Here is a 25,738-nt window from a genome sequence, read left to right on the forward strand (position 1 = left end):
TAAAATAAGTATAGTTTTAGAAGTATAACTTTATGGACTGATGTATATAATTTTTTGTTGTCATATTGCATTATTTGAGGGTATGATTAAAAGTGGCGGAACAAGCTGTTGCATATATAAATTTTCGTGCACATATTTTTGTGAAATACCTTTTATCATTCTACATTGTCCAAAAAGTTCTTCACAATGTGTGGGTAAGATGGATTTTTTTTGCTATTACAACAAATTGTTAGTTTTAAATTTTAATTGATACAAAAAGTAACAAAAATAAATATCCTCTTATTTGGTTTATTAGACCTTTGAAAAGACTGTTGGAATAATAATTATCTAGGTTTTATCAAATATTGCAATATGTATTGATTGTGAAAACAATGAAACTAAAATAAATTGTAAATATTTATATAACTTGAATATTTTATTTATTTAGTTAAAATATCCCTTTTAAACAATATTTAAAAATTTAAATAGAAATCTTAAATGTTATACAATGGAGAATGTTACTAGGTATGCCAAATTGCTTAAAATTTTGTCACAGTAAAGCCTGTGTGTATACAAATACACAAGGTTCTGTTGCAGTCAAAAATACCTAGTAGTTTTGATTTTATAGGGATTCAAAGTTTCGAAAAATATCGATTCCCGCTAACAGTCCCGCGACCGCTTGTGACGTCATAGCACAATTCTGCCGCGCGGGCCCCATACAATAAACGTGATTTTTGCTCTATCTCAACAACGGCAACAGGTAGGCACTTGAAATTTTCACCAAGGTCTTAATTATATGACACATCCCGGGATGTATATCTTTGCATTATATTAATGTATCACACACACAACAGGTAATGTATCTTTCCGTACATTTCAATGCTAAACGCCCCGCTTGACGCACATTTCAGCTGCTAAAGTGTTATACAGGCTGTTCTTATTTTTAATGTTGTAATACTATGGCCTTTCGAGTTACTTGCTATTAGATTCACTAGATAGTTCATCAGAAGATGATTCGGATTGTAATTTTGATGCGCGCATTGTTACATATTGTGCCAAAAACAGAACGATGTGGATTGCAGATATTTGATTGAAAATATAGGCTCTGGGGAACAGACTGCCTGCAGTACCTGCTGTGAAGTGCTGTGCTAAGGTGGCAAGTGGCAACACTGTGTGTCTATCATACACATATAATGGTACAAGGCCTGGTTTGTGTGATCCATGGCGGGCAGCCGCGGACATGCGCCGCCGGTGCCCGCCGGGCACCTGCGGCGCGATCTTTTTGCCCGCCGTGTGCGTTGGTAATATAGGTTCCCTTTGTGCTATCGTTCGTGGCGAAATTGACCGGCCCGCCCCGCCCCGTCGTCTGCAAAGCGCCTCAATGAACGCGGCGAAAAAGGAACTAACGCTGCCATCATACAAAAACGACATTTTTGCCAGTTCTCCTTTACCAGCAGTGCTCCCGCCCACTTTCATAGCCTTGTCGCACTTTATGCTAGATTTATACTCGCGTCTCGTGGTTCGGCTCGCGGCGCGGCTCGCGTCGAAGTGCGAGTGTAAACACAAACCTCGCGTCCCCGCGAGCTCCTTTGACTCGTGCCCAAAAACCGCTCCCGACGCGAGCCCTTCGAGCCGCGAGACGAGCCGCGAGCTCGAGTTTACACTCTCAGCTCATGGCGCGTTTCGCGGCTCGCCTCGTGGCTCGCGCGCGAGTGTAAATCATGTATTAGGTACATAGTCTGGTCGCGTGCCACCGCGCCGTGACAAGGCCGCTGCGGCGCCGTGTGTAAACAGCCTTAGGGTCGAATCACACAGGAATGGCAGCGCAGCGGCGAGCATTTTCAGGGTCATATGATTTTATCTTCATTACTTTATCATCATTATTGTAATACAATATTATAATATCGCTTGAAAAACTTGAAAAGTCTTGCGGCCACCCCGAAAGTCAAGCGATACTAGCTAGGTATGTATTACAATAATGAAGATAAAGTTTAAAATCATATGACAGTTGACACTTAATGCTCGCCGTTGCGCTGCCATTCCGGTGTGATTCGGCCCTTAGAGCTCGACAAAGCTTTAAAGGAACTGAGGCTGTTTATGGCCGATTTACACGGGTGACTAAAGCCGTACGATTTCCGCCGCACGGTGAAAATCGACCGTGTAAATGGCCAGGGGCGTAGCTACCGCCGTATCAACCGTATCAATTATACGGGGCCCCCAGGTGCGTAAGCAAAAATTAATAAAACTTCATAATTTTTTTTTCAATTTCAGAAATGAGAAAAATAAAAAAAGCAATAATTTCTTTTTTCCCGAGTAAGACCATGCGCGCACGGGCAACTTAGTTGCTCGGCGATTTATTTGTCTCTTCCGAAAAAATAATTGCCATGTCGTCGGGGTGCACGCACGAGAGCGACAGCAACCCGACTTTTTTCAGTTTTTTTCTTGACAGTCATCAACATGGATTTGGTCGAGACGGCTGCAGTGGTCGTTGCACTCGCTATAAAAAACCGAAGAAAGCGTCGAAAAATAGAATAATGGGTGCATCCACTATGAAGCGATCGGCTGACTCTCGGGAAATTTTATACTAGTTTTATGAAATTGAGAGCATACCCACAAAAAATTTTTAGTTACTTTATATAGAAACCAATAGGGAAGGAGACAGTTGCGTCGCGGGCTCTGGGCAACGAAAACGTTGCCCAGAGTTGCGTCGCTACGTGCGCGCACTTTCATACTAGCTCCTAGACTTCATCAAGAGACAAATAAATCGCCGAGCAACTAAGTTGCCCGTGCGCGCATAGGTACCCTAAAGCGTGCGTTCAAATTTTAAGAACTTCTATGGGCCTGTCAGACCTGTCACTATTGTCTAATGTCCATAGAGGCAGAAACTTAATAAAAACTAAAGTCATCATCAGCTATGAATGATATTAATGTTTACCGAAAAAAGTCAAGGAGACTGGGGTGTTAATATATTATTTAATTTGAATTGTTTTTAAAAATGTGACAGATAGATAATAATTATGATGAATAAATATTTATTTTAATTTTATGCAAACATTTTTTCTTTTTTGAGAAATCTATACCATTCCTAAGGGCCCCCAAACAAATTTTTATACGGGGCCCCGCCAAGGTACGCTACGCCCCTGTAAATGGCAATTCGACTACGCCTCATGCGGCTAAAGTCGCAAGCCCCAAAGTCGTTCGGTCAATGGCCGCATGCGACTGGTGACTAAAATCGACCTTGCAAACGGTCAGTCGCAAGCAATCGCTTGCTGCGAATACTACTGTTGACTGGTGACTTGCCGGGTGAGTGTAAATGGGGTGGCGATTCGACTTGGACAGGCGATTCGACTGGTGACTTGCCGGGTGACTAAAATCGACCCGTTAGTCACCCGTGTAAATCGACTATTACACACGGCGCCGCCGCGCGCACCGCGGCGCGATTATGCGCCATGAGTCATGACTAGTCTCGTATATTTGTTGAAAACTGCGGCACCGCCACAGATTTTAGCCAACAGTCATGCCATTGCCTTTAAGCAGGAGATGAACATATTATACGATATTATGTTATGATTTATGACTATTAAATAATTATGGCTTTTAATATTATGTACCTATTACGGCAATTATTACTACACGGTGCGATACGCAGCCAGCAGTCATTGGCTCCAACCTAAGTAGTGAGTTGGTGAGTGGTGAGTGGTGACTGATGAGTAATAACCCGCGGGCTTTTACAGAGAACAAGGAATCCAAAGTGGGCTAACGTTCTTCACATTTAATAAATGCTTTAGCTATAAAGCAGCTCTATTTACAAATCCTCGTCACTCTTTTCTCTTCAAAATCATCTGCCCCCGTAGACAAATGGCAAAACGCTAACGCTAAGGCTAACGCTAGCGCTACAAAATGTATGGATTTGACATTAGTATTCGCTAGCGAAGCGATGACTTATGTCAAATCGCATACATTTTGTAGCGTTAGCGCTAGCGTTAGCGTTAGCGCTTTGCCACTTGTCTACAGGCTCAGGACTAAATTCATGTCGTTAGGTGTCATTAGGTTAGCGGTCCAGCAGCAAAGCTTTATTTTATATAAAAAAGGCCTTACTCGGCTCGCGTCGGTGACACACGAGAATCGCTCACACTGGATTACCTTGCCCCTAGGCTCACGGCTCGCGGCTCTTTGCTGACACACAGGCGATTAAGATCGTCGAGCCATAAGTCCGCGTATAGGTCTACCAGAATCTGATGGCAATTTATGACAGCAAATTTTCAAAAAATATCCTTGATCATTGGATATTTTTATATTTGCATGTTTCACACACAAAATAAGCCGCTAAAAAGAATGAAAATGTTTTATTACTATTACTCCGGCATTGCAAGAGTCTATTTTTTTCTCACTTTTTGTTACGTTAGTAACATAGAATATCATTGCTTTTTACTATCAGATTCCGGTAGACCTATAAGTACTTACTCGCACGTCTGTCACCCCCATAAAGTTAATATATCTAGCGGAATAGAGCAACAATCTCGAGCTGTCAAACGAAACTGAAATTGGTTTCATGTGTAAAATATATTGTGTACGTATACACTTACACGAGCATGATTGAACATGATTTCTATGAGATTAAATCGTCAACGTGCGGCACGTACCGACTGGACGTCAAAAAAGAGTGCTGCTGTCATGTATCACACGTCTCTTTTTACCACGCTTTTTATAGTGTTACTGATAGTGACATCTCGTTTGCTCAGGCCTTTGTTCCTCTATTCCGCTAGGTATATTAACTTTATGGTCAACCCTTCTCCTCTCTTTCTGTCAAAAACTTTATAGTTCCTAAGACTGGGTTGCACCAGCTAACTTTAACTGTAAATTTAACTTTATCTTTAACTACAGTGCAAAATGTCAAATCTTTGGTTAAAGTTAAATATGGCGTCCTTACCTCCGCTCATACGTGAATTTCTCCGGTTAAAGTTAAGGTTAAAGCTAAAGGACGCCATATTTAGCTATAAAAATAACTTTAGTTAAACTTTAACTTTAACCACGCCTCTGGTGCAACCCAGTCTTAATGTAGGTATTCTGAAGTGCCTTGCACTTTCGTTTAGTAAAAAAATATATGTCAGTGTCAACTGTCACTTTTACTGTCAAAGTCATATGTAGTACATACCGTATCCATCACATATCACTGACGTGTAACTTGGTAAATTTTGTACGGTACTATCGACTATCGAGCCAAACATAAAAATCGAAACTGTATTCGTCGGCACCTCATAATCTTCTCTTATTACCGAGAAAAGGTCTGAAGATGAGCTCGTTTAAGCGAGATAAAAAGGAAGAGGAGGATAGTAGTGGTAATCCTTACCAAAACATGGATAAAACAATTATTTTACAAGAAACAAGGTACTTTAACGCTACCCCTGTTAACCCTCGAAAATGTTCGCATATTTTATCAAAAATCCTGTACTTATTAAATCAAGGCGAGAAATTAAATACACAAGAAGCAACGGATGCGTTTTTTGCCACAACTAAACTGTTTCAATCCAAAGATGTTATGCTTCGCCGAATGGTTTATCTCTGCATTAAGGAGTTGAGTAAACTAGCTCAAGATGTGATAATAGTTACATCCTCACTGACTAAGGACATGACTGGAAAAGAGGATTTATACAGAGCTGCAGCCATAAGGGCTCTCTGTAGTATCACAGACAGCACAATGCTGCAAGCTATTGAAAGATACATGAAGCAGGCTATTGTTGACAAAAACCCTGCTGTTAGTTCGGCGGCATTAGTTTCTGCACTGCATTTGTCGTCTACTGCACCTGATCTTGTTAAACGCTGGGCAAATGAGGCCCAGGTAAGTACATTACAGTTGCATAATTATTGGACACGGCTGTTAAGCATTTGTGTACTTACCCACAAAAAATATGTATTGAGTTATGTTCTTTAGATCATTTAGAACAAGACTGCATTCAAAATTCAACATCAAAAATGTTTGTGGGTTAGTTTTTTTATAATATAATATCATAGGTTAGTACAGTTTTTTTTTTTAATGAAATAAGGGGGCAAACGAGCAAACGGGTCACCTGATGGAAAGCAACTTCTGTCGCCCATGGACACTCGCAGCATCAGAATAACTGCAGGTGCGTTGCCGGCCTTTTAAGAGGGAATAGGGTAATAGGGGAAGGTAGGGATGGAAAGGGAACGGAATAAGGGAGGATAGGGAAGGGAATAGGGTAGGGGATTGGGCCTCCGGTAAACTCACTCACTCGGCGAAACACAGTGCAAGCGCTGTTTTACGCCGGTTTTCTGTGAGGACGTGGTATTTCTCCGGTCGAGCCGGCCCATTCGTGCCGAAGCATGGCTCTCCCACGTCATATAATAATTTAAGGTCGCATACGTAAATGCTTAACATCAATCGCAGTTGAGAGAGAATCGCAATTCGCACAGATTGTGCTATGATTTATGTTGAATATGTTTGAATCTTGGAAGAAAATGACAAAATTATGATTTTGTCTATACAAAAAATAATTCATATTTTTTTTCTCTGTAGATAAGGCATATTTGAAAAAAAAAACAAAATCTATAAAAATTTCTTGTAATTGCATCAGATGCTACAAAAAAAATCAGCTTCATCCGCTGACCAAAAAAATAATAAAGTGCCTGTAGCTCTTAAAAGGCGCAAAAATCGCAGTTGAGTGTCTATGACAAAAATGTACGACAAGAGTCCCTCTATAACCTGTGCTATAATTTATTTGAATACGTTTGAATCTTGGAATAAAATGACAAAATTATGATTTCGTCCATACAAAAAATAATTAATTATTTTTTATCTCTGTAGATACGGCATATTTGAAAAAAAACGACATCTATAAAAGTGACTTGTAATTGCATCAGCTGTCTACTAAAAAAAATCAGCCTGATCCGTTGACATTCGATCCGAAAATTCGTAATGTCCCATTTATTTTACTTTGGGACCAGTGTTTTTTTTTTTGGCTAAGCGGATGAAGCTGATTTTTTTTCCTAAAATCTGTTACTTTTGTTTTTTGTCTTAGTGTTTAATTTCTGACTTCGTGTCTTTTACTTATATATTTAAAATGCTACTTTCCATCGCTTTTTGGGTTGTTATTATCTTTTACTTGATGTGATGATGTTCAATGAGTTTAAATATAAAAATTTCTTTAAAATGTTATCATGTAACTAAATCTGGGAGCATGGTAGTGCACTCGCCGAGACGAGCCAAGCGAAGCGCAATGGCACTACGGCCTACCTTTTCTCGAAATGTTTCGTCGTTTTTTTGAATCCTCATAGAGTTGGTTTCCGATGTATGTACATTTTTAAGGAATATTGACATCCATGCTTATTTCTAATATGAAGTTGTGTTATTGCAGGAAGCCATCAATTCTGACAATGCTATGGTATCATACCATGCTCTAGGTATTGTCGCTGCCACTCGCAAGAATGACAAGCTATCCACTGTAAAAATGGTAACCAGATTGGCTAAATCCCCTCTAAAATCACCATATGCACTCTGCCTTTTAATCCGTTTAGCAGCACAGCTCGCAGAAGATGATGACACTGATGCTGCTCAGCCTTATATAGAGTTTATTGAATGCTGTCTTCGTCACAAATCTGAAATGGTGATATACGAGGCGGCTCATGCTATTGTTAATCTTCGAAAAACTGCTAGAGATCTAGCTCCCGCTATTTCAGTATTGCAATTGTTCTGTGGATCTTCTAAGGCGACATTAAGACTCGCCGGTGCCAGGACTCTAGCAAGGCTAACAGCCAAACATAATACATCAGTTGCTGCTTGTGCAGTAGATTTAGAAAATCTTATCTCTGATCCCAATAGATCAGTAGCAACGCTCGCCGTAACTACGCTATTAGCGACCGGGGCCGAGAGTTCAGTGGACAGACTCATGAAGCAAATATCTAGCTTCGTGTCTGAAATATCTGACGAATTTAAAATTATTGTCGTCAAGGCAATCAGAAGGCTATGCACAAAATTTCCACGAAAGCATCAAGCATTAGCGGCGTTTCTTGCTGGTATGTTGAGAGATGAAGGGGGGTTGGAATATAAAGCTGCAATCGCTGACGCTATTATAGCTTTGGTCGAGGAAAATCCGGAAGCGAAAGAAACGGGTTTAGCTCACCTTTGTGAGTTCATCGAAGACTGTGAGCATACAGCTTTAGCTGTTCGTATTTTGCATTTACTGGGCCGCGAAGGTCCGAAATCACGTCAACCGTCGAGATACATAAGATTCATCTACAACAGAGTTATACTAGAGTCCGGGCCAGTCCGAGCAGCTGCAGTGTCGGCTGTTGCACAATTTGGCGCTCAGCGACCAGAATTGCTTCCAAATATTCGCGTTCTCCTCGCGCGTTGCGAGCTAGACGACGAAGATGAAGTGAGGGATCGCGCTATCCTGTACAGTGCCATACTCGATTCGGGAGATCCGCAGCTGATTAACGACTACATTATAAATGTCCCGAAACCGAATATGGCTCTGCTCGAAAAAGCTTTGCGCGACCATATCGCCATCAACCCCGAGGAGCCGTTCGATCTCAACACCGTACCGACCGAGGAAGTGAAAGACACCAAGGAGGACGTAGCAGAGATTGAAGTGCGTAAGCCTAAACAACTTTCGATCGAGGAGATATACTCCGAGCAGCTGGCTAAGATACCAGGAATCGAGCGCCTCGGGCCTATATTTAAAACTAACCTGCCAATAGAGTTAACGGAAGCCGAAACAGAGTACAGAGTGCGGCTCCTGAAACACATTTACGCCCGATACGTGGTGCTGCAGTTTGAGTGCATAAACACTTTAAGTGACCAAATTTTGGAGCAGGTGCATGTTAAATTAGATATTCCTCCAGAATACGAGATCAAAACAATCCTACCGTGCCAGAAACTAGCTTACGACAAACCGGACAGCGTCTTTATAATCGTCGAGTACCCTTGCGCTTTTCTCGACTCCTTGGGTTCCTTCGGGGCGACACTAGAGTTTGTCGTTCACGATTGCGATCCGACCAACGGCGAGCCAGACCCGGGAGAGGGATACGCGGACTCCTATCCTCTGGAAGAATTTTTCATGGCATGCTCCGATCAAATCAGGGCTAGAGCTGGGGGAGACGACTGGCAGCAGACCTGGGACAGGGCGGCGAACGCGCCGGAAGCGAGTGATACCTTCGTGCTGCCCCAGAACGATATCAATGAGGCCGCTAAGGCAGTATGCGAGCACCTAGGGCTGCCAAAATCGGCCATAACAGGAGATTCCGTCAAGGAAATAAGAGGAGGAGGAATATTTAGGGGTGGTGCCCCTGTTCTAGTCCGTGCCAGGCTAGCGCCGAGTAACGTCGGGGTCACTATGAACTTAATGGCTCGCTCGCCGAGAGAAGACGTGGCCCAGCTGTTGCTGGCTGCAATTGGTTAAAATGTTATTATATGAAACTGCTGCAGTAATAAGTATGTTATGAATATCAATTATCAACATAAAATATGTATTACATACCCAGTATTCTCCTGTATTGTAGATGTCCTACAAGACAGTCGATGAGGCTGTTTGAAAAGAGCAATAGTGCATATTGTGTCAAACATCAAAGGCGTCGTTCCACTGCAAGTAAATTACGCCGTGGTATTATTACTGTGTAGTTTACCTATATACTGCAATGTATTTTTACTTTTTATTGAGCATTTTGGGCGAACATTAAGCTTAAAGACGTTCTTTGCCCAAAATTGCTATTGAAACGCATTTCATATTCTGGCTTAAGACTTTCATAATATAATTATTTCTTATAAAAGTAATAATTAATTCACAATATTACTAATCTATTCAGTGTTGGGTTAGTAGAGATTTAAAATATGTGGAGTGTGAGTAAACATTATTCTCGCCACTTAAAAAAGTGGATATGTAATGATAATATTATATTCCAATAAAATAAATAGTAAATTCCAATTGATATATTGTGTAGTTTTATTATGACATCAACAACATTTTTTTAGTTTTGTAGTTTCGTTTTGCGGATGCTGCTAGAAAAGGGACATACTAATCCATACTAATATTATAAATGCGAAAGTATCTCTGTCTGTCTGTCTTGCTTTCACGCCAAAACTACTGAACCGATTGCAATGAAATTTTGTATACAGTTATTCTAGAGTCTGAGAAAGGACATAGGCTACATTTTGATGTGGGAAAATATCTTATTTCCATGAAAATATCGATGAAAATGAATTCGCATTGCGCGTGGCCAGCGCTCATCCCGGGGGTCCTGGGTTCGAGTCCCGCAGGCGGAACAAAAAGTTTTCAATGTTCCTGGGTCTTGGATGTGTATTAAAATAAAATTTCAAAAATCTTAAACATATTTTATGTATAATACTAGCTGTTGCCCGCGACTTCATCCGCGTGGACTTTAGTTTATAGCGCGCGGTGTCAACAAAATTTGTGTCAAATTTAAAAACTTTTTAAAACCCTGGTAAGTGGTACCCCTCTTAGGGCCGCGCTACACCGGAATGGCAGCGCTGAAAGTGCCTCGCCGCTGCCATTCCGGTGTAGCGCGGCCCTTATTAATCAAAACAGCTGTGCAGTGTGCACATAATCTATACTAATATTATAAATGCGAAAGTAGCTCTGTCTGTCAGTCTCGCTTTTACGCCAAACGCCAAAACTACCGAACCGATTGTAATGAAATTTTGTATACAGATAGTCTAAAGCCTGAGAAAGGACATAGGCTACTTTTTTACGGGAAAAAAGGGTTGTAAGGGGGTGAAAATGCGTAAATTTGTTCAAATTAAGTTAGTTCCAACAATTCATAATATATGGCGCCGTGCGTCTTCTACATCGCGCTGACGCTTGCTCAAAAGTCTTTCTATAAGACGTGGTATCATCTTACATTTAAGTTTCGATTTTTTTCGATTGTTATATTTATTCTACGGTATTAAATAACTCAGTACTTTATCTGTGCAGTGACGTAACCTTAAACCTATCAATGATAAATAGTTTATGGGTAAAGTTTTGTAATTGGGGGCTAAAAAAGCTTTAAAATTTGGCATAAAATATAAAGTTTAATATAAAAAATGAAATACTTATTGTGTGCACACTGGACAGCTGTATTGATTTAAGGGGTACGAGGGTTTTTTTATAAAAGCTTTTGACACTAATTTTGTTGACATCGCGCTTTATAAACTGAAGTCCACGCGGACGAAGTCGCGGGCAACAGCTAGTAATTTATATATTAACCATAAAGTTAATATACCCAGCGGAAGTATAACTTTATGATATTAACAGATTATAGAAAATCAAACAAAAAGTATGTAATATATTTTAATATTAAACAAAACAATAACAGCATCAAAGTAAATTGTCCTTTAACAATTTAAAATATTACTTACTTACAATGTAAATGACACAAAAAATGTACAGTATATATCACATGGAACTGCACATTTTGTCCGATAAAAGCAGCTCATGTACTTACTTGGACTAATCTGTTTTGGTTTTGGACACTTGTTTTTATCTACATAAGTCCAGTAGTTCTTAACAATCTAGAAATATTGTTTATTTGCGTTTTATTTAATTATCATAACACTATCAAAAATGTAAAACATAAACAAAATATAAATTCTTTTATAACTTTTCAACAAGATTTAAACTTATTCCTAATTAATATTATCATAACACTAGCTGTCCCGGCAAACGTTGTTTTGCCGTATAAAGTATTTTGATTTTCGCCCATACATAAACATACCTATGTATGGGCGAAAATCAAAATATAGATTATTTTATTGAATTAGTGACTAAATAAGTTTGTCACCATGGCAACGTCCATCGCTATCCCGTCACACAAACAATGGTGCAGTCTCGAGTTGTAATAATTTACTATTATTTATTCAACATAATATGCACTTGTCAATATAAAAAGTAGATGTTGTCCGAGTCTCAACCCTAGCCGATATGCTCGCTAAGATTCACGAAAATCGGTCGAGCCGTTTCTGAGGAGTTCAACCACGCACCCTGTGACAGTGACAGAATTTTATTTATATTAGATTTAAGTAGGAACCATGCCACAGTCTTAGTAAGTAGCTACATAATATAATTATTGTGCAAGCTAAAAATCGGCTAAGTGCGAATCGGACTCGCGCACAAAGGGTTCCGTACCATTATAGAGCAAAATTAGGCCAAAATTTGTGGTTTTTGTATTGCCCCTCTTAATTTTTTAAATTTTATATTAAAATTATTATTAAATATGAAAGTACACATAAAACTAAGGATTGTCTGTAAAATTGAAGTACCTACCTGTTGCTATTATTGATATAGAGCAAAAGAGGCCAGAAAAATCAAGTTTGTTGTATGGGGCTCCCATTCCCCTTATTAATTTTATTTTGTTTTTAGTATTTGTTGTTATAGCGGCAACAGATATACCTACACAATCTGTGACAATTTCAACTCTCTAGCTATTACCGTTCTTGAGTTACAGCCTGGCGACATACAGACGGACAGACAACGAAGTCTTAGTAATAGGGTCCCGTTTTTACCCTTTGGGTACGGAACCCTAAAAACATTTGAGTTGCACATTGAATGTTGACCACAAGTAAATAAATTGCGGGGAACCGTATATTTTTGCGGGATTACAACTGCCTCCTTACATTCTTTCCTGTAAATCAATGTGTCTAAAAAATCGATACAACGGTTAAGGCGTGAAGGGGTAAGGTCAGACAAACACACTAGGGTGAAGCCAAACGAGCGTTATTTGTGAGTTGTGAGTCGCAGAATTTCGGCTGGCAGAAATCCTGCTGCATTCAGTTTCATACAAAAGTCCTGTTTGATTCATACGAGCGTAATTTTGTGACTCATAATTTGTATGAAGAAAAAATAATTTACGTGGCCGAAATTCTGCGACTCACGACTCACAAAATTACGTTCGTTTGGCTTCACCCTAATGCATTTCTTACATGTAGGATATTAATCCTAGTCTATTGTCATTATAACGGGAAAATTGTTGGACAAACATAATATGAATGGGTGATTACATTTTTTTGTTGTGCAGTCAATTATGTCATATTTAAATTAGAAGTATTACAGCAGCCCATACAGAGCATTGTTTACATTTTGATCTAAATGAACTGATACAAAGTATTACAATAACTACTTACATATTTAATTAGTACCTGGATGACCGAGCTTTGCTCGGTATAGCAAACTATATATATACAGGGTGTAACAAAAATAAGTGATAATACTTTAGGGTGTGTACGTGTTCCTTGTAGAGAGTTCACTGTGAGAGTAGCAGCGCTGAAAGATCAAAAAAAAATGTCAGTTTCGTATGGGGAAACTCGTGACGCTCGGGCCCTTGCTCATACAAAAGTGAAAAAAAATTTTGCTCTTTCAGCGCTGCTACTTTCACAGTGAACTCTCTACAAGGAACATGTACACACTCTAAAGTATTATCACTTATTTTTGTTACACACTGTATATATATATATATATATATATATACAAGAATTGCTCGTTTAAAGATATAAGATAAGATAATACTCACAAAAAGGTAGGTACAGTATAGAAATATAATTTGGTCAACATAAGTGGTGTAATAGTACTATGTATTACGCACCTAGGGCAGGAAAATAAGATATGTTTCAGATCAAATGTAACATGTGATAAATAATTAACTATACGGATCTAACTTAACATAATATAATATCGATTATTATCATTAAATTTTATATTAACAACTATCAGTCGGTAAATTTTATTTAGTTTTGCACAAAGCAAATTTTGTACTTTTCACATCACTTTCATATTTTATGATGAGGAAGCCCACCGTCCGCAACCACCGCGGCACCGCACCTCATGTGCCCAAGCTGCGCCTGCGGAGCGAGGTGCCCGCGACGCCGCTCTACGTGTCGCGCCTGCACTGGTCCATGACGGTCGAAGACGTCGTAAAACTACATCCGCGAGAAGACCACCTACACCTTGAGGGTGGAGCGTCTGCACTCTCACCACAAAGTAAATTTCAGTTCCTTTGTGGTGAGAGTGCTGACTCAAGTTTTATCCATCTTCGAGGTGGAGGAGTTCTGGCCCGCCGGTGTAGTTTACCGGAAATTCCGGGGGAGGCTCCCGAACGAAGCGCGCATCACGTCGCCGAAAGAGACTTTACGTGATAAAGTGTAGTGTGATTGTGTGTGTGAATGTGTAAATAATATATATTAGGATAAAATTGTTCGGCGTGCATCCGTTGTCTGATTGCTTGAAGTTTTACTTAGCATGGGATTAGACGACGTGATGTACGCTACCTAGCTTTTATACTATTGTATATTTTTGTATGCTTAATAAAGAATTTGAATTTGAAATGATGTTGACCGCAAAAACCAATCTCTCAAGAATGGTTCTCGATCGATAAAAAATTTTTTCGTAAAAAATCCTATGTCCTTCCCGGGACTCAAGTATTTAACCTAATCTTAATCAGTTCAGCAGCATAAAAAAATAGCAGTCAATTTTGCATATTGCATACTAGATGACGCCCGCAACTCCGTTGCGCTAAGTCATTAATCGCACGGGAACCGTACATTTTTCCGGGATAAAAAGTATCGCCATACAAAATTTCAGCAAAATCGGTTCAGCGGTTTGGGCGTTGAAAAGTTAACAAACAAACGGAATTTTGCATTTATGATTAATATCGATAGCTGTCCTTATGAAGTACTAATAATCAGTCGCGACGCATGATTCTAAAACCGCTTTAATCATGTGTGGCTTGAACCTTCAATTTACTGTTAAGACAAAACCGCACTACGCACTAGCTGTAGCGAAGCGACGCGACACTGCACGTTCAATAGTAGAGACGTTTTGTGCCGTGTAATGCGATTTATCTTATGAGATTTCGTACAGAGAATACTTAGCCCTGGCGTGCCGCTTCTCAGTTTCACCATTCACGCTAAAAATCACCAGCTAATCGAATATGGTGATACTTACACACTAACAGTATCAGCTACTCGAATATGTTGATGCATGTGGTGCCGGCGTCGGAGCTGGCGGACAGCGTGCAGTCGTGGTCTGTGGCGCGCAGCAGCAGCCGCACGCAGCCGGCTAAATGCCGCGCTTGTTCAACGCACTTCGCTGTCACTTGCCTGCAACAAATAGGATATTACTGTTTTAAGACATGCGGCAGAGTGTTATTATGTATATATTGCACAATATATTTTTCTGTCAGAAATTTCTTATAGGTAACGAAAACGCGGCAAGGACCTTGTAGCCTATATACCAGGCAAATTGACGGAAACTAGGGCTGGTATAAATAGTCAGTACGCAAGATGCATCTCGGTCTCAAGACACGGTTCAGGCTCTGTGATTGGTTGGCTGTCAAAATTTTGACCAATTACAGAGCCGAACCGCGTCTTGAGACCGGGTCGCATCTTAGTACTGACCACTTATACCAGCCTAGATCTGTGAAGAGTTTTTTTTATACCTATAATTAGTAATTCGTTTATCTTGTAAGGCGCCGTCAGCAGTCATCAGCAAAATTTTAAGAGCATTTTCATTGCGAGTTTCTCTTTCGACGATACTGAAAACAACAAATAGATACTTTAAATATGCGATTAATCTAATTAACTATTATTCAATGATGAAAAATTAATTGTACAGCTTTCAATCGAGACCCAGTCTCAAAAAATAAAGAATACCTTTTCAATTCAAGGATGATATTTCTCAAATTTACGTATATTTGGTTTGCATTCTTGTGAATTTCTTTTCTGTCATCATCTGTTAAGTCTGTATCGTGCATACGTTCAGCATTGTCCTTGCTGAAAATCAAAGATTGTATTAGTTATGCTTAGATATCACTACTTCAGTGGTATTGTGAAATCTTCAGTTTCGATAGTTGCACTAAAAATAGAATAGGCAAAGGATCTACCCGTACAATCTATATTATACTGGCTTTCTCTTCTCAATTTCTCTAGCGATAAGGTTGAGCGCGGACTATGTAAATATCGTAACTTCAAAGTTTTGTATACTCACATAAAAGCGTGTATTGAAAGTAGGCAGTTACTGAGTTCTGTCAAAAAAGTCTTCACTAGAAAATAATATTGGTCCGCATCGTCTGTAGAGATATGGGCAACGGGGTCATTAATCAGTACAGGGAAATCATCAGTAATGGTGCTAGATTCATTGATTCTTATCGAAGTGTCTATACGCAGAGAGTCAGGTTTCGTTATGTTTACTTCATTTGCCGTTTCTATGAGGATGTCCGATTCTTCTGAACATTTATTTGCGTCAACCTCATAAAATTCGTCGATAACGAGTTTTTCATCATCACTAACATCTTCGATAATTTCTTGCTTGTGTTTCGGCTGAGTTGATTCATTTTCAGGATTCACTTTTATTCTATTTTCAAACTCCTCAATGATGTGGAACTTTGCTATCACGTTTTTGTTGTCGCATTCATTATCGCGTTTGAATTCGTTCGTTTCTTGAACATCCTCTGGCTCACGATACATTTGATTTTTGCTATTTATTTTATAAAGATGCAAATCTTTGCCAGTAGTTGTCACTACAACATTGTGAGTTGAATTTTTCTGAAAAACAAATGCAATTTTAAAACTGTAGATTACAAAACAATAACACATTATTCGGTTATTGTATAAAGCAGTAAGAAATAATGTGTAAAATGTAAGTCCATAAGATGCAACTGATATGAAAACTAGTTAGTTTTAAAAGTTACGTACATTGGGCGTTTGGTCCTGTTCCTCGCAGTAATTTTCCCATTCAGGAAAGTGCTTTCGTAAGTATTGCAAAATTTCCGACCGTCCTTTGATAACTGCAATAATTTCATTTTTCACTGAGAGATACAGAAGATGAAATTGGCAGACAATGGTATGCTGTATGCCCCACACTCCACAGGCCACAACTAAAGTACCTATAGGTCTTTTCAGTTTCCTTTTTCACCATCAGACATACACCTCGGACGAGCCATCAGCCATATTATGTTAAATTGGCCGAGGTAGCAATATGACTGCGTGCGAATAGGTGCCGGCGTACACACACATATTTATTTTAAATAATACAAAAGCAAACGGTTATTACGTAAATGAACATTACATTTAGATAAACAACAAATAAGATTAAAGATCTAAGTGTCCAATAATTATTATAAAGATACATTAGAGAGAAAAATATTCAATTAAATCTGGTCGCAGCGCATTTATGTGAAGTTGTTCTACTGTTCTATTATACTGGGATTCAGTATTGCATGTACTTGCATTTTATTATGAAATATACTTATAAGTTTCAAGGAAGTGGAGATGGCTATATTTCTCAGGGAATGACTTACAGTTGACCCTGTTCAGTTGCTCTGTGCTGCCATCTCTACTGACGGTGGTGGGTTGCGGCAACTCCACGTACTCCGGCTCCTCAATGTCTCGTAACAGCTGCAGAAGCGCATCCTCTCCATCCTTCAGATCATACTCCTCTGACTCCTATAAAAAAATGATTATTAAATTTTTATACAGAGAGGAACAAAACAAAGTGATAATAATACTTCAGGTGTCCCTTATAATATATTACTGTATTTAAGTAACAAGCAAGCAAGAAAAAGTACTTTAAAAAAAAGTAAGTAAGTACTTTAAAGAAAAAGTAAGTTTTGACTTCTATATTCTGTGCCTCAGCATCATGAATTTTCTCATACTAATATTTTAAAGAAGTGACTTTTGCAGCGCTGCTACTTATACAGTATACACCCTGTGAACGTAATTTGTAAGAATCTTATAAGATATTAAAAATGGTCTTACATTAAGTGCTTCAATAAAAACTAAACCACACCCTAGGGCTTTTATTAGTTCGTGCGGGTGTATGTTACTTTTTAAATAACCTGGAAATTATTATACATTGTTAAAGTTATGTGATTGATGTTAAAAAAATAAACAGTGACTATGATTGTTGCAAAGATAAAATCATTCAATTTTCAATCAAAAGAAATCATACCAGTTAACCAGTAATGTTATTTATGAAAAAGTGTAATAAGAAATATTAAAGGCTTTATCACATAACAAGTCGCGAGTAAGTGGTCGTTGCGCCCTCGCTAGCGCTGGCGCCCACTTGCTAGTGTGATAGCGTGTCTACACACGGCGCCGCAGCGACAGTGTTTTTCGCCGCCGCGGTAAAGAATCGCCGCCGCCGCGGCGTGTGTGTAAACAGCCATAAGGTTCTAACTGCCGCACTCAGAGTGGAACGTTAATTACTTAATTTTTTTTTATTAAATAAGGGGGCAAACGAGCAAACAGGTCACCTGATGGTAAGCAACTACCGTCGCCCATGGACACTCGCAACATCAGAAGAGCTGCAGGTGCATTGCCGGCCTTTTAAGAGGGAATACGCTCTTTTCTTGAAGGTTTGCAGGTCGTATCGGTCCGGAAATACTGCTGGTGACAGTTCATTCCAGAGTTTTACAGTGCGCAACAGAAAGTTACGCGAAAAACACACTGTGGAAGACTGCCACTGATCAAGGTGATGAGGATGGTATGTTTTTCGCGTGGGACGATAGCGAAAAGTTGCAGGTGGTATGATTCCGAACAATTCCTCAGAGCACTCCCCGTGATACAACCGATAGAGGATGCAGAGTGGAAGCTACATCTCGGCGTAATTCCAGGGGGTCCAAGCCGTTTGAAACACTATGGCAGTCAACAATTCGAGCAGCCCTTCGTTGGATACGATCCAGAGGGAGCAGTTGGTATTTTGGCGCCCCTGCCCAGAGATGAGAACAATATTCCATATGAGGCCGAACCTGCGCCTTGTAGAGTTGTAGGCGTTGGTCCGGACTGAAGTACTGTCTCGCTCTGTTAAGAACGCCTATTTGGCCTTACCCTCAAGATGATATCGGAACTGGACTTCGCTCGATATGTTGACGCCAAGTATCTCAATGCTAGGTGAGATGGTAAAATAATTAAATGTAATTAATTCAAAATTTTGACATAAGCCCCCATACATATCTGTCAAAATCTTTAGACCCAATTTCACCAACCTCTGTTTGTTAAATCCTAACAAGGCATTACTTAACGGACCTTGGAAAATTAAACAGACTGTTAAAATACTTATGTCCACTGACCTCTATTATACAAGTACGCTGGACTGATGATACCCTTTGAAATGACAGCTATTTTTTGTGCCTATTTGAAGCGGAATCAGCTCCCCCATTATTAGGGATAGGAACTAAATTTGACGTAAAAATGACGTTTGAAAGTCGCCATCATGTCGCCATATTGGCGCTGATAGCAGTAGTGGGAGTCTTTTCTATTATCGATGAAATGTTTCCAGATTCAGATAATGTCGACCATTAGGACAAAAATATTAAATTGAATAATACAAACGCTACATATTTGTATTAAAGATTACTGACTTCCTCTCCGTAATTTAGATAGGCGTAATAAATTAACAACGATTTCATACGTAGATAACGTGAAGTAGCAGTACCCATCTATAATCCATTTATTTTCAGCAGTTAGCACCACGAAAAACTAAAAACAAAACTGAAGATAAGCTTCTAACGAAAACTTTGTGTTATTGTATTTTCTAATTTCATTTCTAATATTATCAACGTAGTGCTACAGTGTATCGTATTAAAGCTGAACAAAGCTGAATAAGTGTTCTGTGTGATTAGACCCTAACTAATCTCATCATATTCATATTATATTATAAAGCGGAAGAGTTTGTTTGTTTGAACGCTTTAATCTCAGGAACTGCTGGTCCAATTTGAACAATTATTTCAGTGTTAGATAGCCCATTTTATATATTTTATCACGCTGAGACTAATAGGAGCTAAGAAATAGAGGAAAATGTGGAAAAAGCTGGGGAATGTATAACGTGAAGGATTATACGAGTATAGGCTATTTTTTGTGGACCAATTTGTCTGTGTAATTAGATATTTACGTGGGAGAAGCCGCGCGGAAAGTCTAGTAATAATATAAAAGTTCCTTATTTATTTATGGATCTAGCAAGCCAATTTTTATCGATTTACTTTATCTCATTTGATTTTCGCCATTTTGGCGCTGATTGCAGAAGTGCGAGGGAAATTAACTAATTGGATAATGCGATCCACAAATAAATATGGAACGTTTGAATACATTTTTTATTGGGGTGGAGTAGGTAAGGTATTTATAAATAATAAAAATATATGTGCGATACTTTAACATTATATTTTATTAGTTACCGTTACACAGTTACAGTCTGTCAAGAAAGAGTAGACGCTGAAATAAATTTTCCAAACATAATCACGATCAAATGGTAGTTTTGCGCCTTGTATTTTCACAGAGAACGTTTGTACACTTCAAATAGTAACGGCAAACGGTAGTAGCAATTTTCGGACGCCAACCAGGCTTTTTAATTTTTTTCAACCATAATTCCAGTCTTCCTTCGTCAGACGGATTAACCTGTCAATTATTTTAAGAGCATAATATGTATTTGATAATAAAATTTGGTTATCGGAGATTTCAATACAATTATTATAGATATCGATAAGTTTTATCGACAGAAAACTCCAGCACTATTGAATTTTATTGTTTATCAAAAATCGGTAAAACAAAGGTAAATATGTGGTGAATACGGTATAATAAAATTAGTGCCACATTTTTAAGTGAGTATATTATCAATAAAAGTTTAATATCGTAGAAATGAGCTGTTAAAATCACTTACTTGTGTATCCTTTTTGTATCGTGTTTTACTTATCATACACCCTTTCATAGTTTAACTATGAACTACCACCACTTATATATATTACTTAATCGCGTAAAACCTTTTAAAACACTTTAAAAACACGAAAACAATTCGAACGATAAAGCCATAGCCACATTAAAATAAACACATGTTACCAATGGTTACGTCAAATTTAGTTCTCTGTCCTAATAATGGGGGCGCTGATTCCGCTTCAAATGGCACAAAAAAAAGTGGCTATCATAGATCCAGCGTACTTGTATAATGGAGATCAGTGCTTATGTCCCACAGTAAAAATTTAACAGCGGATTAGTAAATGCAACGTTAAGTGAACAACGAGTGAATAACATTCAATTCGTTCGTTCTTGTTATAAGGCGACGAAATTGCAATGTACAAGTTTAATACGACATGTTGGCTGCAATGTGTCATTTTCACCTTATTCGTATAATACGTCATATGGTAGATAATGCGACCAAATTAAAATATCACTGATCGCATACATTTGTTACACTACAATAGTTCTTTTTAATTTACCAGGTTAATAATTATGATCTGTCAAAGCTGAAAACATGAATCATGATACAAACTTTTATTTACTTATTTCGGCTTGGTAATGTTGATACAAGTCAGTGTATTTGCAATGTCAAAATCCGAGGGCTGAATTTTTGACAAAATGAAAATAAATAATTATGCATAACATGAAAAATAATAAATAATATGTAAGGATGTGGCGAAACATGGCGGCAACACTCAAAAGTCAAAACAGATTCTTTTATTGATATTGGATATTGTCTTTAAAAAGTTGTTGTTTTGACTATTATAACGGCCTGTTATATATTTAACGGACCTCCCCAGCAGGAATTAAAATTTAACACCGTGTTAGGCGATTTGACATGACATTAGCGTATGGTGGAACGCTCGATAGCTCTAACAGGCCTTTAACTGATTTAACAAGCCGTTATTTATTTAACATTGCTTGATGAAACTGGGTCTTATTAAATTAAAGGTTAATCATAATTAAACGTCTCTGAGTACGGCGCGGCGCGGCGGTATGTTAGAACGAAAACATAATTATTTTATTGGTAATTTAGTATGTATTATAATGTAAAAGCAGATAAAGTTGAAGAAAATAGCAAATTATGTTTTTTCTTACCAGTTTTAGAGCAAAAAATATCTAAGTCAGTTATTCTGTCTACCACTTGCAGTATATGTGTGTGCTCACTGAATTTCCTTTGTAAAGATAATAGAGCGTCATACAGTGAGTATGGAGGTGGGCACGTGCTCGTCTGGAAGTTATATAGTTAATAATTTTAAATGTAATCCTCATTACTGTCAACTAAAGTAATGGCAAATAAACATGTTCATAATATTATGTTGGCCTATTTAGGAGATGTAGAAATCTCAATGAATTTTCTTCTCTCATGAGATTTCCCAAGATTATATTTTATTATAAAAAAGCCAACAGCACTTGTTTCACTAGAGTAACTTACCTCTAGTATTTCATAGATGATATTTTCAATTATCTGTGTGAAGCTGCAAATAATTTCGTCCATTCTTACTTTAACTGTGTTCTCAATGTAACTGTTTCTGGTATAGAAGTTTTTCAACTTTTGGTCCAGCCAACGATCTTTGTTATTGATTTTATTTTTGTCACTAAATATCATACATCCATCTGCCACTTTGGAGTTATTGGTGTATCCGGAATGTGTTTGTTCTTTAGCATAACCGGACCGGTTTATGTAGTTGTTGTTCAAATGGCCAGTGTTTAAATTGTTACTATAGAGTTTTGGATCAAAGTAATTGATATCCTTATTGGATGTTACGACCTTGTGTTCGAATGAATTTATAAAAGGAAATTTGAAATTGTTTTTATCTAATCTATTAGATGCAAATAAGCCAGGAAGACTTTTAAATGCCTTTGGAGGACTTTTACATTTAAGATAGGGATTCATTTTTGATTTGTATTTCTTAAATGGATTCTCTTGTGGAGTTGACTTTAAAAATAGAATTTTAGGATCGGCTCCAAACTGATTTGGAACCCTAACATGTAGCTTTTCTTTCATAGTTTTGGTTACATTTAGTATGTCATCATTTTTGTAACTATCGTTAGGAGTTGAAGTATGGTATTGATTTTCATTTATAATAAATTTCACAGAATTCGCAGAATTCTCAACATTTTGATTCTTTGATATTATTTCCAAATTTGTAATTTTTTCACTTTTAAATTGGAATGGATTAAATTCATCTGCCTTCTGTTGAAACAGATTTTGTGGGTTAGTATTTTTCACTACAAACTTAATGTTTTTTAAATCATCTTCTATATGAAGCTTACTCCCTATACAGTAATCACTTTTTGCCGTGTTGTCTATATGTTTCACAATCTTTTCAGTTGCTGTCTGAAAGATAAAACAAATTCTTGAGCAATTCTTACTTATGTAATGATTATATTTAATTTATATGCAAAACAAATGTGGTAAAAAAAGATAATATTACTTACATTAAATGCATCTTTTATTGCCGTTTCATCTTCTGAGTCATATATACTCTCCTCATCATTGACACTAGGAGTTAAATCAAATCTTACTTTCTTAACTGTACTCTTTTTTTGAGGCTCATCTAAAAATGCAATAAAGAAAACAGTCAATATTAAAAACTAAGATGACCAGGACATTTTATGGACACAAAAACAAATTGCAGTGATTGAGTAGAAGCTAAAGTTTTACTCTGTACATTTTTTCTCTTTCACCAGTATGCTTAACATGGTCAATATGATTTTTTTATTTCAGAATGATATTATTTTACGAGAAGGGTCTCGTCTCTCCCTATGAGAGAATAGACAAAAACGGTCATTTTGTCCCTAAAATAAAAAATCATTTGGCATTTCTATTGTGGCCACTCTTAATGCTGCTGTGCTGACACTATTTTGTCCTACAGTACAGAATAGTGTCAGCACAGCACAACTAAATAATTGAATGTTTGAAATAAACATGATGAAATAAACACATAGAAATAATTCTGTACCTTTTTTTTTCTCAGATTTCTTGGCTTGTAAAATAAATCTAAGATCATTATCAGCAAGCCTCATTTTACTTGTTGAATTAGTACTAATAAGTACTGAATTTGGTGTTGATAAAGATAGGTTTTCCTGGCTAAGTTCCACACTTTGGACCATCTGTAGTTCATTTGTAGGATTTTTAAATACCTTACTTGACTCAAAATATTTTCCATTCAAAACCTCTAAGTTATTTTCTTCACTTTCATTTCTATGATACTTCAAAAATCTTTTAGATAAAGGCTCCTCACAAGATTGTACTATTACTTCTGTTTCAGGTAAATCTGTCTGTATATCAACATTTTTCTTTGGAACAAGAGTTTTATGTACATTTTGAATGCCTAAAATTGGTGCCTTTATAACACTAGGGTTCCTTGCATTAGAAACATAATTGATAGCTCCAAACCCGTCAAGCTTTGGAGCCGCAGGACCGAAATATTTTGGGAATGATGCTTGTCCAAACTTTTGTGGAAGCAAGAAACTACTACCGGTGAAACAGTTTAGACCTTTACCAGGAGGGCTCAGTGGTTCAGGATAACAATGCCATTTTTGTGATACAAGTCTGGTTTTATCATCTATGCTTAAAAACTTTTTCTGAAAGCAAATAATCAAAACTTAAATAATGTTTTCTTTCACGCGTAACTTATATTGTAATGAATTGCATTGCAATTTTAAATCTATATTTTTAATTCTCTAATAGTAAATAATCAAGTCAACCTCAACTCACCTCAGTCTCATTGAAGCACCATGCAGATTCACCGTTTACCACGTTATAGTAATAGAATTTTCCCGGAAAACGCTTTGATGGACACAAAATCCAGCCACTGTTATTCATTTTGTTGCCAAACATTTTAAGTTGTGATTTGCAATGAACGTGTGTCGTGTGAAAGTAAGCTTTTATGTTAAGGTTACCATAAAGAGAATCGACTTCCGAAAAACAAAGAATTAGATTTCATTGTGCAGAGTCAATTTACAATACCTGCAAAAAATGTAATTCGAAACTTCTACGATTGCAACGAATGAATAGGTATTTAAAATTTATTATATTAGTGGTACGCAGACATACTTATTTCAGTCTATTTTAATATTTGTTTTTTTACACGAACGTAGTATATTTTTGTGTTATTTTCGATTTTATTGTTAAACTAACCAACCAAAATAAAATAAACAAAACTTGTCTCGAAGATTCAAAAGTGGTTCAAAAATTTTTTTTTTTTTTTTTTTTTTTTTTTTATATGGCGACTAGCATATAACTATTGCCAGTGTCGAGTGTTAAAGGTTGGGAAACTTATGACGCGGTAAAGGTAGGGATAGCAGGGACGAAATTTTGGATAGGATCAGGAAAATTTTGGTATACAAATAAAATATACTTTTAATTATAATAAAAATAATAAAATACGAAACATCAGTGATTACATATTTTATAAACTTAAATTATTACTTAATATAAATTCAGATAAAATACTTAAATATTTAATAGGGTCACTTAATATACACATCATACTAGTAGGAAGAGGAACATGAAGGGAGTGTAAAGAAGATAAAAACGATGTATGATCAAGCAAAGGACACGAGAAAAATATGTGATCTAAAGTTCCCGTGTCCTCCCCACAATCACACATATCATTATTGAATACGCCAATTCTATTTAGATGGCTAGGAATACACGCGTGTCCTAATCGCATTCTGATTATAGATGAAATCACTCGTTTTGAACTATTGATTCTATTAAACCAAGACTTTTTTGGTACTAGAGGCTGCAGATTGTACATCCGGTTACCCTTATGTTGTCCAGTAAATTCCCAATATTTATTCCATTCTCTATATAAATCAATTGCCGGTAAACTCAAAAGGTCACTGGGATAAATTTGAAATGGATACATGTCGCCACTCTGTACTGCATCCTTAGCTATTTCATCTGCTTTTTCATTGCCTAAAATTCCTGAGTGGCTAGGAACCCAAGAAAATGACACTGTATATCCTTTCTCAATGCATTTATAAAGTTTATATCTGATATCAAAAATAATATGG

The 25,738-nt window shown here is 37.5% G+C and overlaps 2 protein-coding genes across 4 annotated transcripts; one reads left to right on the top strand and one right to left on the bottom strand.

Moving 5' to 3' along the window:
* The first annotated feature begins 5,147 nt into the window (after positions 1-5,147).
* LOC121726975 (coatomer subunit gamma-like) lies at positions 5,148-9,924 on the top strand. Its single transcript, XM_042114639.1, has 2 exons — positions 5,148-5,818; positions 7,353-9,924. Exons 1-2 carry the CDS (start codon positions 5,273-5,275, stop codon positions 9,396-9,398), a joined length of 2,592 nt encoding a protein of 863 aa, XP_041970573.1. The 5' UTR covers positions 5,148-5,272; the 3' UTR covers positions 9,399-9,924.
* Positions 9,925-11,947: 2,023 nt separating this feature from the next.
* On the bottom strand, positions 11,948-24,733 carry LOC121726965. 3 transcript variants are annotated; one of them, XM_042114626.1, is made up of 13 exons: positions 24,435-24,733; positions 23,677-24,301; positions 23,153-23,271; positions 22,146-23,051; positions 21,809-21,941; positions 17,741-17,820; positions 17,284-17,428; positions 16,679-16,770; positions 15,972-16,528; positions 15,638-15,757; positions 15,424-15,519; positions 14,931-15,085; positions 11,948-11,975 (listed from the first exon to the last, which is right to left on the bottom strand). In XM_042114626.1, the coding sequence occupies exons 1-12, from the start codon at positions 24,555-24,557 to the stop codon at positions 14,947-14,949; spliced, it is 3,135 nt and encodes a 1,044-aa protein (XP_041970560.1). In that variant the 5' UTR covers positions 24,558-24,733; the 3' UTR covers positions 11,948-11,975; positions 14,931-14,946. The 3 variants fall into 3 exon arrangements, with proteins under 3 accessions (XP_041970560.1, XP_041970559.1, XP_041970561.1); XM_042114625.1 differs by lacking the exon at positions 11,948-11,975 and having other exon boundaries at positions 14,535-15,085; XM_042114627.1 differs by lacking the exons at positions 11,948-11,975; positions 17,741-17,820; positions 21,809-21,941 and having other exon boundaries at positions 14,535-15,085.
* Positions 24,734-25,738: the final 1,005 nt, after the last annotated feature.

Source organism: Aricia agestis, chromosome 5, assembly GCF_905147365.1.
Source record: "Aricia agestis chromosome 5, ilAriAges1.1, whole genome shotgun sequence".
NCBI lineage: Eukaryota > Metazoa > Arthropoda > Insecta > Lepidoptera > Lycaenidae > Aricia > Aricia agestis.